This window comes from Embiotoca jacksoni, unplaced genomic scaffold (assembly GCF_022577435.1).
Source record: "Embiotoca jacksoni isolate LCO1_2020_lvr unplaced genomic scaffold, fEmbJac1.0.p SCAF_92, whole genome shotgun sequence".
NCBI classification, from domain to species: Eukaryota; Metazoa; Chordata; class Actinopteri; family Embiotocidae; genus Embiotoca; species Embiotoca jacksoni.
Window position 1 is genome coordinate 537,501 of NW_027185450.1, and position 12,170 is coordinate 549,670.

General features: G+C 48.0%; 2 protein-coding genes across 8 annotated transcripts in view; both read right to left on the reverse strand.

Annotated features, from left to right (window-relative positions):
- LOC138193692 (keratin-associated protein 10-11-like) overlaps positions 1-2,260 on the reverse strand; it is a 4,548-nt gene extending 2,288 nt beyond the window's left edge. Inside the window, exons 1-2 of the mRNA XM_069141876.1 lie at positions 324-2,260; positions 1-293 (exon numbers count right to left, since the gene is read on the reverse strand). The exon at positions 1-293 is cut by the window's left edge and continues 2,288 nt beyond it. The gene's annotated coding sequence lies outside the window, so the exon portion shown is untranslated. The remainder of the gene's footprint in view (positions 294-323) is intronic.
- birc6 (baculoviral IAP repeat containing 6) overlaps positions 1-12,170 on the reverse strand; it is a 102,341-nt gene that overhangs the window by 5,578 nt on the left and 84,593 nt on the right. For all 7 annotated transcript variants that reach the window (XM_069141874.1, XM_069141871.1, XM_069141870.1 and 4 more), the window contains exons 66-71: positions 11,768-11,913; positions 8,604-8,714; positions 7,438-7,655; positions 5,689-5,850; positions 3,390-3,467; positions 2,268-2,456 (exon numbers count right to left, since the gene is read on the reverse strand). In XM_069141874.1, the coding sequence (XP_068997975.1) occupies positions 2,268-2,456; positions 3,390-3,467; positions 5,689-5,850; positions 7,438-7,655; positions 8,604-8,714; positions 11,768-11,913 (904 nt within the window). The remainder of the gene's footprint in view (positions 1-2,267; positions 2,457-3,389; positions 3,468-5,688; positions 5,851-7,437; positions 7,656-8,603; positions 8,715-11,767; positions 11,914-12,170) is intronic.

Here is a 12,170-nt window from a genome sequence, read left to right on the forward strand (position 1 = left end):
TTCATACGGAGGACGTCTTCAAGGACGGGCTGAGACATGTCATTGATTTTCAGTCATTGTGAAAGACAGGCTGCAAACACCTGCAGGGACAGAGTCCAGGAAACAGGCCTAGAAGACGGAGCAGGTTTCCAACAGGCCAAAGAACAGAGACCTGGTACATATCTGATGTCATCCATGAACACAGGTCAGGTGAGGATGCCTGTCACTCAGCTCACAACACTGATTCAGCCTGAAGATGCCTCACCAGGAGTGACAGCTGTGCTGAGGCAGGTGATAAACTCAACCTTCTGGACCTTCTGGGACCATCTGGGACCATCTGGGACCATCTGGGACCATCTGGACCATCTGAACCATCTGGGACCATCTGGAATATCTGGACACCTGATACCTGACACCCGAGTCATTCTGAACTGGGAGGGGATGACCAAATGGGCTGAGGACCAGGAGTAGGTTTAGGTTTTTTGGTTTATTTGTACTTAAGGATGAATTGAATTCATTTTTGGTGTTCAAAGGTCAGATGTCAAAGGTCACTGTGACCCCCACAACCCTCCCACTCTGGTCAATGTAATATCTCAGGAATGCTTTGAGGGCACTTCATGAAATGTGGCACAAGCGTTCACTTGGACTCAAAGAAGAACTGTTTAAATCTTGATGACCAAAGGTAGAAGGTCACCGTGACCTCACAGAACATAGACTAGATTATTGTAATTCCTTGTTGTTAGGATGTCCAAATTACTCATTAAAAACCTGCAGCTGATCCAAAATGCTGCAGCAAGAGTACTGACGGGATTTAGCAAGAGAGATCATATTTCTCCAGTTTTATCTTCTCTTCACTGGCTTCCTGCGAAATCAAGAATAGAATTTAAAATTCTCTTGATGACTTACAAAGCTCTACATGACCAGGCTCCATCATATCTTAGAGATCTTATAGAACCATATAATCCTAGCAGAGCACTTCTCTCTCAGTACGCTGGTCTACTTGTGGTTCCTAGAGTTTCCAGAAGTAGAATGGGAGGCGGAGCTTCAGTGTTCAGGCTCCTCCCCTGTGGAACCAGCTCCCAGTTTGTGTTGGAGGGGCAGAAACCCTCTCTAGCTTTAAGATTAGACTCAAAACCTTCCTTCTTGATAAAGCCTATAGTTAGGGCAGGTAGACCTGAACCAACCCTTAGTTATGCTGTTATAAGCCGAGGCTGCTGGAGGACCTCGTTACATGCTGAGCTTCTTTTCTTTCCTCCTACTCTTTAACTGACTCATACCTCACCATCTTCTTCTCTCCCATAGTTTCTTCTTATTATCTGTTGTCTCCATTCAGTTCCTTCGCTCGTGTAGTTTCTCTTCTTTCTTTTCCAGATGTCCCGTCATGGAGCTGCATGTCTCTGCTCTGTGATTGTCGTCTCCACCAACAGTTCTTCTCTTCTATCTCTATGCTGTCCTTTTCTCTCTCTGCTCTCCTCTCACCCCAACCGGTCGAGGCAGATGCTCCGCCCACCCCTGATCCTGGTTCTGTTAACAGATGCTCCGCCCACCTCTGATCCTGGTTCTGTTAACAGATGCTCCGCCCACCTCTGATCCTGGTTCTGTTAACAGGTGTTCTCCACCTCTGATCCTGGTTCTGTTAACAGATGTTCTCCACCTCTGATCCTGGTTCTGTTAACAGATGCTCCGCCCACCTCTGATCCTGGTTCTGTTAACAGATGCTCCGCCCACCTCTGATCCTGGTTCTGTTAACAGATGCTCCGCCCACCTCTGAGCCTGGTTCTGTTAACAGATGCTCCGCCCACCTCTGATCCTGGTTCTGTTAACAGATGTTCTCCACCTCTGATCCTGGTTCTGTTAACAGATGCTCCGCCCACATCTGAGCCTGGTTCTGTTAACAGATGCTCCGCCCACCTCTGATCCTGGTTCTGTCAGAGGTTTCTTCCTGTTAAAGGGAGTTTTTCTTCCCTCTGTTGGAGGTTTTTCTCCCTTAAAGAGGAGTTTTTCCCTCCTAGTTTATGTGGGAATTGTTGAATTATTGAATTGTTGAATTGTTGGTTTCTCTGTATAATATTGTAAAGTCTTGCTGTAAAGACTTTAATGTGTTAAGTGCCATGAAATAACCTGTGTTGTGATTTGGCGCTATATAAATAAATAAATAAATAAAGTTGAATTGAACATGTTTGCAGCCGTAACTAAAGAGTTCATACATTAATTATGACAACATTTTAGACAATCGATTTGTGACCTTCAGGTGGAAACCAATGGAAGGGTGTCTTGGCGGTCCATACCTCCTTGAAGCACGGTGACGGGTTGCGCATCTGCTCCAGCATGGCCCACTTCACGGTGGCCTGCCGGATGTTGCCGTCGTATTCCCGGGAGCTCTGGGTGCCGCTGGGAGTCCCGCGGGAGCGTTCGTATCCCGGCTCGTTGAAGTAGGGCTCGGCCACCAGGATGAGGGACTGAACCGACACTAGCACCTGCAGCACAGAAGGGGGGGGGGAATAAATGAATAAAGTATAACCTTGATATGATATGAAGCTGTTTTGAACTGTGGGTGGGTGTTTTGAACAGCTCCATTACTGCGGACGTCCTCCTGTTTGGAGGCCCAACCGCCCGATCGACCCGAAGACGCTCCATCACATTGATACCGGAGACCTTCAGCTGACGTCATCTGCTCGTCTTTAACGGCCTGGTTTCAGAGCAGATATCTCCCTCGTTTCCCATTCAACAAACCCCTCGTTTATACTATTGATCTGCAGCACACTAGCTGGGATGGAGATCAGTGGAAATCGGTGGAGATCAATGGAGATCAGTGGAGATCAAGTGGAGATCGGGAAATCAGGGGAGATCAATGGAGATCAGTGGAGATCGGTGGAGATCAATGGAAATCGGTGGAGATCAGTGGAGATCGGTGGAGATCGGTGGAGATCAATAGAGATCGGTGGAGATCAGTGGAGATCAATGGAGATGTGTGAGGACAACTGGACATTATTTACTGCACACACACCTCAACCTGAAACACCAGAAAACTTCCACTAACAAATTAAATCAGGAATGAAACTGAAGCTGGAGCGGTTCTGATGTGCACTGAAGCCCGGTGGTCCTGAACTGAAGCCCGGTGGTCCTGAACTGAAGCCTGGTGGTCTTGAACTGAAGCTGGTTCTGAACTGAAGCCTGGTGGTCCTGAACAGAAGCCCGGTGGTTCTGAACTGAAGCTGGTTCTGAGCTGAAGCCCAGTGGTTCTGACTGGTGTTGGTTCTGATTACCAGACACACTCTGTCACCAGCTCAGAACAATAACTCCCCTTTAAAGAGGATCCTTCATGGCAGCGGCCCACTGAGCCCGTGACCAGAACTCCTGGTAGTACTGATGGCCCAGTCACAAACCACCAGGTGACTCTGTCCTCTCACCTGTAAGAAGCTGGAGGTCTGAGGGTTCCACTTCTCCTCCGGCCTGCCGTGCCACGTGTTCAGGATACTTAAACACACCTGATAAAAAGAATAAAACATTGAAACATCAACCAGAGCCGACAGAATAAATCTGATCAAAGTTTAGATCTCTGAATCAACGTGTTCTGAAACATTCACATGTTCACAGATAGAACCAGAGAAACACCAACGTGACACGTGATCTGACGGTAAGATGATCGCAGGAGAGATTTTCGGTTTTCCTCAGAGATTTTCATGTTTAGCTGCATTTATTTCACATAGTTGAGCTCCACCCGATCCAGCTGAATCAGCAAAAAACTGATTTATGTTGTTTTTAACAGTTTAGTTTAATGCTTCTGTTTGACAGCAGGGGAGCAGTCGCTGCTCGGGGAGAACGTGCAGTCGCTGCTCGGGGAGAACGTGCAGTCGCTGCTCGGGGAGAACGTGCAGTCGCTGCTCGGGGAGAACGTGCAGTCGCTGCTCGGGGAGAACGTGCAGTCGCTGCTCGGGGAGAACGTGCAGTCGCTGCTCGGGGAGAACGTGCAGTCGCTGCTCGGGGAGAACGTGCAGTCGCTGCTCGGGGAGAACGTGCAGTCGCTGCTCGGGGAGAACGTGCAGTCGCTGCTCGGGGAGAACGTGCAGTCGCTGCTCGGGGAGAACGTGCCGACCAGCTGATATCAGGTCACCACATAAACACATTAGATTTGTTTTTTGTCATGTCATCTTTCTGTTGGAAACAACGCAGATATTTTCTGTGATTACTCAACAACACAGAAACAATCAGTCAGATCAGGAAGGTAAGTTCTGCTTATTTTATACTATATACATTATTTTATCTACATTTGTACTATAATATACAGTATAATACATATTTATATGTCATATGCACATCACTCAAACCACTGATGTGTAATATACAATATATCCTGGAACATTTACAATTAACAATATATTTTTTATCATCTACCTGCAGTAATGATGTTTTTCTTTACATTTTTCTGTACATATCAAGGTGTATTCATTTATTATATTTATATAGCTTGTGGTGTGTGTATTTTTTTTTAAATGTTTCTATTTCTTTTTTAAATGATTTTTTTTTTTTGAATTGCATGCATATTTGTAATTTTTCCTTTGTGTACTTATCTTTCCTACCTGTATTCTTAATCTGTTGTGAGCACTACATTTCCCCACTGTGGATGAATGAAGTGTAACTCCCCACTGATGTGAGGTCAGTCCAACAGGAAGCATCCTGAACGGAGGACCGTGAGACGTAAACCACTCAGCTGGTCGTCTGATGTTCTCTAAACAGAACTGTTTGAAACCTGCTTCAGATCATAGACTGATGAAATCAGAACCAGTCGCATGACCTCCAGCCGGACCTCCAGCCCTCTGCAACAAGCTTCTTGTGATCCTCCACCAGGGAACCGTCACCTCATCAGGCTGCCGGAGGCCCGAAGAGCTTCTGATAGCAGCTGTCAGGGTCCATTATGGAAATACATGTGGACTGTCAGCAGCAGCCTAATGAGGTGGAGCTGATGGCCCGACTCCTCCGTGGAGGAGGCCAGGGGGGAGGAGGAGCTCTGCAGGTCGAACACGTCTGGAGGAACCCAGGAGGACGACCGGGTCCAAACGGCACATTTAAATAAAAACTGTCCGTCTAACAGACTGAGCAGCTTCAGATCCACACCGAGGAGGTTAAACATCGACTTACAGTCAGTCAGGAACAGAACATCATTGTTTCCTGTTGTATTCAGATTTCATTACAATTATAAATTATTTATAAAGCATTCAAGCATAAAATGCTCAATAAAAAGACGTGTTCAGATGTGATTCCACAGCTGATCGCTGCTTCTCTACAATCTTGGTGTTTTCATGGTAGCAGACGAGCTGCAGCAGATAGAACCGAGCCGACGCCTGATGGTTCATCAACTCACTGCTTCAACATCTACCAGCTCCTCAGATAGTCCAAACCACCAGGAGGGTCTTTCTTCATTAAAACTGAAACAAACTACATTCATTTTGTTTGGAGGCTTCAGCTTAAAACAGGAAATAACAAGATCACAAAAAAGGAAACCATTTAACTTGTTTTAAAATGCTGGAAGCAAAAAGAAATATTCTGAAAATAACAGACTTTCTCTAATGTGTGGGCCAAAGGTCAAAGGTCAGAGTCAATGACCACAGCGGTAAGATGGGAGGATTTCCTGGAGGACGTGAATAATACTCCGACATGAAGGGAGTGAAGATTAAAACCTCCTGGACACAATGAACGTGTTGAACTCACCTTTCCGTCGTTGTAGAGGTTGGGGTTGAAGCGCACGCTGTGCCCCCCGGTGGTCTCCAGGTTGACCAGCGGGGGGGAGTTGGGGTAGTCTTGGGGGAAATACACATCGAACTCGAAGCAGCCGTTGGCGTACGGGGTGTCGGCCGGGCCGGTGATGAGAACCTGCAGACACAACCGACCACAGGACGCTGTCACTGAGAGACGGCTTCATTGGAGACGCAGAGACAACAGCAAGTTTGGACAAACAAAGACCAAAACCTCCATGGACACGGAGAAGACCGCTACTGAGCTGTGGCATCACGTGACCCCGATCAGGTCAGCAGGTTTCCACCTCACCACATGGAGGTCATTTCCAGAGATGAGGAACAACGTGAGCTTCAGGTCAAACATCTGCTGCTGGACTCACATGTTCTAGTTGTTCACATGATCTGTGTTCATTCAGTTCTTCTGACACGTTCTACACCTCATTTACTTTACCTCAGTTCATCTACATGTGGAAGACATTCAGGAAATGTCAGTGGGGGAGTGAGTCACAGACACACAACCACAGACACACAAACACACCACAGACACACAAACACAGACACACAAACACAGACACACAAACACACAACCACAGACACACAAACACACCACAGACACACAAACACAGACACACAAACACAGACACACAAACACACAACCACAGACACACAAACACACAACCACAGACACACAAACACACCACAGACACACAATCACACCACAGACACACAACCACAGACACACAAACACACCACATACACACAACCACAGACACACAAACACACCACAGACACACAAACACAGACACACAAACACACAACCACAGACACACAACCACACCACAGACACACAACCACAGACACACAAACACACCACATACACACAACCACAGACACACAAACACACAACCACACACACAAACACAGACACACAAACACACCAGACACACAAACACACCACAGACACACCACAGACACACAACCACAGACACACCACCACAACACAGACACAAACACACCACAGACACACAACCACAGACACACCACCACAACACAGACACAAACACACCACAGACACAACCACAGACACACAAACACACCACAGACACACAACCACACCACAGACACACACACAACCACCCCAAAACCATAGACACACAACCAGACACACAAACACACCACAGACACACAAACACAGACACACAACCACAGACACACAAACACACCACAGACACACAACCACAACCACACCACAGACACACAACCACACCACAGACACACAAACACACCACAGACACACAAACACAACCACAGACACACAACCACAGACACACAAACACACCACAGACACACAAACACACCACAGACACACAAAAACAGACAACTACACCAGACACACCATAGACACAAATACACAACCACAGACACACAACCACACCCACAACCACACAACCCGGCCTGCTGATGGAAGTGTTAACAGCACCACCATCAATAAGTTCAGAGACTCCTGCGGCAGCACGGTGACATGAGTGAGTGACATGTCAGTCAGGAAGTGATGAGGATGAAGTTTGTAGCAGGAGTCATCAGGTTTTATCTTCCTGCTCACCAGCAGGACACTCAGAACTTACTGATCTCCCTCCTACAAACCAAACATTGCTCAGAGACTCTTTATATCAACGTTCTTCTAACATGATCAGTTTGCAGCTGAATGTAAAACAAAGCTCACCTTCATGATGTCCAGCCTCTCCTCGTCACAGCGGACGAAGACACTGGAGGAGGAGGACAGCGGCAGTGAGGTGGACAGCGTGACGGCCTCCTGGGCGAGGCGGCGCGACCGTGCTGCACTGTTGGTATCATTGGCGTTTTTCACCTGAGACATGTAGTGGTAGTTGACTTTGAAGGTCAGCTTGCCGTCCTCATCCTCGGAGACCATCTCAAAGGTGTCTGCATGGAGGAGGAGGGAGGTGTGTGGGGGGCGGGGGGGGGAAGAGAGAATCTTATTTTCAATGAATGAGTGATTATTTTCAGATGGACCTCCAGAAAACTAATAAGAAGGAGTGACTTTAGCTAACAACACCGAGATAACTGATGGACACATTTTATTCACTTTGGATTTGATGAGAGAAGTTGAATGGGAGTCTATGGAGCCGGAGGCTTTTTGGAGCCGACCTCTAGTGGCACTCGCTGGTATTGCAGCTGAAGACACTTCTGGATCAGAACCATTTTACAGACCTGAGGCTACGAACTCTTTTATATCCAGTCTTTGGTTTTATATCCAGTCTGTAGTTTATATCCAGTCTGTAGTTTTATATCCAGTCTGTAGTTTCATATCCAGTCTGTAGTTTTATATCCAGTCTGTAGTTTCATATCCAGTCTGTAGTTTTATATCCAGTCTGTAGTTTCATATCCAGTCTGTAGTTTCATATCCAGTCTGTAGTTTCATATCCAGTCTGTAGTTTTATATCCAGTCTGTAGTTTCATATCCAGTCTGTAGTTTCATATCCAGTCTGTAGTTTCATATCCAGTCTGTGGTTTTATATCCAGTCTGTAGTTTTATATCCAGTCTGTAGTTTTATATCCAGTCTGTGGGTCCTTCTAGATGTTCCATCCACCCCATAAATTAATAAATATCAATAAATAATAATTACTGTACACATGTAATATTTGTAATATCTCTTTTCTTAAAGACAAAGAGGACCATTAAAGAGTTTAACCTCCTCCATGACTCCTCTATTTGCTGTCGGCACACTGAAACAATGATGTCACACATCTCACTGCCTCCAGAATCCATGGTAACAGTAACAGCATTATAACGCTGACGTGTCTGAGTGCAGTGTGACGGACAGGTTCCCTCCCGTCAGTCAGAAACACGCTGCTCTCAAAAACACTCACCGAACTGCAGCTTCTTCATGGCGGCCACGTATTTCTCCTCCAGGGAGCGCAGGATGGACAGAGGCTTGGGCCGGCTGGGCGGCTTCCTGCAGGACTCCACCAGCTTCCTCTCTGTGGGGGGAGAGCGGGGGAGTTAGGAGACTGGAGGAGACTAAACATCTTGTTAAAATGCAGTGAGGCCACAGGACTGTTCATCACGTCTCTTGAACAAGCAGCCAGCTGTCACAGAATCCAGCTGTGGACGTCAGTAATGGAGGAACGTATATATATATATATATATATATATATATATATATATAATATAATATAAGTCTGCATGTTCTCCGTGTGCCTGCATGGGTTCTCTCGGTTCTCCAGCTTCCTCTCACCATCCAGAAACATGCTATCAGGTTAACTGGTGGTTCTACAAATGTCCCTGAGGTGTGAATGGTCTTTGTTTCCGTCTGTCTCTATGTGTCCCTGTGATGGACTGGTGACCTGTCCAGGTGAACCCCACCTTCACCCAATGTGAGCTGGGATAGACTCCGCCCCCCCGTGACCTCAGTCAGGATAAAGCGGGTGGAGATAATGGATGGATGGATATACACTGCTCCAAAAAATAAAGGGAACACTTAAACAACACATCCTAGATGTCAATGAATGAAATATTCCAGTTCAAATCTTTATTCATTACATAGTGGAATGTGTTGAGAACAAAATAACATCAGAATGATCAATGGAAATCAGAATCATTATCCATGGAGGTCTGGATTCAGAATCATACTCCAAATAAAAGTGGAAAAATCAGATCACAGGCTGATCCAACTTCTGTGGAGATTCCTGAAGACAAGTCCAAATGAGTCTCAGTAGTGTGTGTGTCCTCCACGTGCCTGTATCACTCCCTACAACGCCTGGGCATGCTCCTGATGAGACCACGGATGTTCTCCTGAGGGATCTCCTCCCAGACCCGGATCAAAGCATCGGTCCACTCCCGGACAGTCTGCGGTGGACGTGGCGTCGGCGGACGGAACGAGACGCGATGTCCCGGATGTGCCGGATTGGATTCGGGTCTGGGGGACGGGCGGGCCGGTCCGTAGCATCCCTAACCCTAACCCTAACCCCAGCCACATGAGGCCAAGCATTGTCCTGCATCAGAAGAACCCAGGACCCGCTGCACCAGCAGATGGTCTTCAACGGGTCTGAGGATCTCATCCCGGGACCTAATGGCAGTCAGGGTACCTCTGGCTAGCACACGGAGGGCTGCGCTGCCCTCCGAAGAAACGCCTCCCCAGACCGTCGCTGACCCGCCGCCGACCCGGTCCCGCTGGAGGATGTTGCAGGCAGCAGAACGTTCTCCACGGCGTCTCCAGACTCCGTCACGTCTGTCACATGTGCTCAGTGTGAACCTGCTCTCGTCCGTGAAGACCGCAGGACGCCGACGGAGAAGCTGCCGATCTCGGTGTTCTCCGGTAAAGTCCGGTCGCCCCGCACGGTGTTGGGCTGTGAGCACAGACCCCACTTGTGGACGTCGGGTCCTCGTACCGCCCTCATGGAGTCTGTTTCTGACAGTTTGAGCAGAAACATGCACATTAGTGGCCTGCTGGAGGTCATTTTGTAGGGCTCTGGCAGCGCTCCTCCTGCTCCTCCTTGCACAAAGGAGCAGATAGCGGTCCCGCTGCCGGGTTGTTGTCCTCCTACGGCCCCCTCCATGTCTCCTGGTGGACCGGCCCATCTCCCGGTATGTCCTCCGTCCTCTTGACACTGTGCTGACAGACACAGCAAACCTTCTTGCCACAGCGTGCATTGATGTGCCATCCTGGATGAGCTGCACTACCTGAACAACTTCTGTGGGTTGGAGACACCTCATGCTACCTCTAGTGGTGAGGACACTGGCAAAATGCAAAAGGGACCAACGATCGTCCAGAAAGGACGAGGACAGAGAAACGGTCTGTGGTCACCACCTGCAGAACCGTTCCTTTATAGGGTTGTCTTGATAATTGCCTCATTTCCACCTGTTTGTTCCATTTGTACAACAGCAGGTGAAACTGATCCTCAATCAGTGTTGATCCAAACTGGACACGTTGATTTCACAGAAGTGGGATTGATTGGAGTTACATTGAGGTGTTTAAGTGTTCCCTTTATTTTTTGGAGCAGTGTGTATATTATAGGTTATTTGGTTTACTTCTGGAGTTGTTTAGCAGGTCAGCCGGCGGTGTCTATTTACAGAGTATCAGGTCAATTAGAAATTGGTGTTGAACCTTTCTTCGTAAAGGTCTTTAAATAAGGTGACTTGTTCCAACACATCTGAATCATGTGACCCAGCTCGGTCTTCCCTCCAGCTCAGGATGGACTCCAGACCTCTGCTCAGACCTTCATGGACCACAGCAGCCTCAGGTGAAGCATCAGGAGGCGCTTCAGATGTGACGGTTTCTCATGTAGCTGCAGATTCAACTTTAAACAGGTTGATGATGAAACTGTCCGGCTGCAGCCAATCACAGCTGAGGGAAGTTTGGCTAGGTCAAACTTAAAGGTCAGTGTGGTGGCGGGGTGTGGTTAGCTCAACTGCAGGGGGGAGAGAGTGAGGGAGTGGTTCAGGGAACGGTGCCGGGAGGAGGATAATTGGCACAGCTGAACTGAATCGGGGGAATTGGTTTCTCCCCTTACATAAGTAAGCAGGACCTGGTGAGGAGGAGGAGGAGGAAGCAGCCTGGAAACGGACGCTCGGAGGCTGGGCAGGAGAGCGCCGACACCGTGTGTAGCAGAGTGTGTGCCGCAGTGTGGATCGAACAATAAAAACAAAACTATAAACCGAACTTTGTGGCTCAGTGTGTCGTCATCTGTCTCCAAAGAACCCCCACGGTAGCTCAGACGTGCTACAGTCAGTTTGTTATCCTTGGACCATGAAGGCAGGACACAGAGAACAGATGAGGTCAGGACAGAGAAGACATAATTCACATCAGGCTGAGACAGGAAATAAAAAAGCCTGGACGTCAGCCAACAAACGTTTTAAGTCGGACAGTGATGTAGAAGACAGGAGGGACCTGTTTCTGTCTGCATGTTGGCGCTCCGCATTTCTGATCTGTGATCAGTTTTACACGACTGTGGGTTTGTATTGAGCTGCAGTGAACTCTGGGAAGGAGGAAGCAGCTGTGCAGGTTGGGCCGTAGACCGGAGCGAGCACTCACCCTGGTTGGCCTGCCGTAAGCTGGTGGTCGCCGTGTAGACGATCTCAGCAGTCCTCTGGATGTCCGGCACCAGCAGAGTCAAACCTTCGGGCTCGGGGTCAGAGCTCTCTGTCTTCACCACACCTTTACCTTTATCCTTCTTTGACCTGCAAAACACACACACACACACACACACACACACACAATGATCCACACACTGCTGCTGGGGGATCAGCTGGAGCTCAGACATCTAACTGGGGGCCATTATTACATATTTTAGTGAGAAAGTTGTAAATACAGAAACTCATTTGAATAATTTGCAATTAATTCATCCTTAAAAGTAAACAGAGCTCGCAGGCAACCCTGAGACCCCTGAGACTCCTCAGACCCCTGAGACTCCTCAGACCCCTGAGACTCCTCAAAC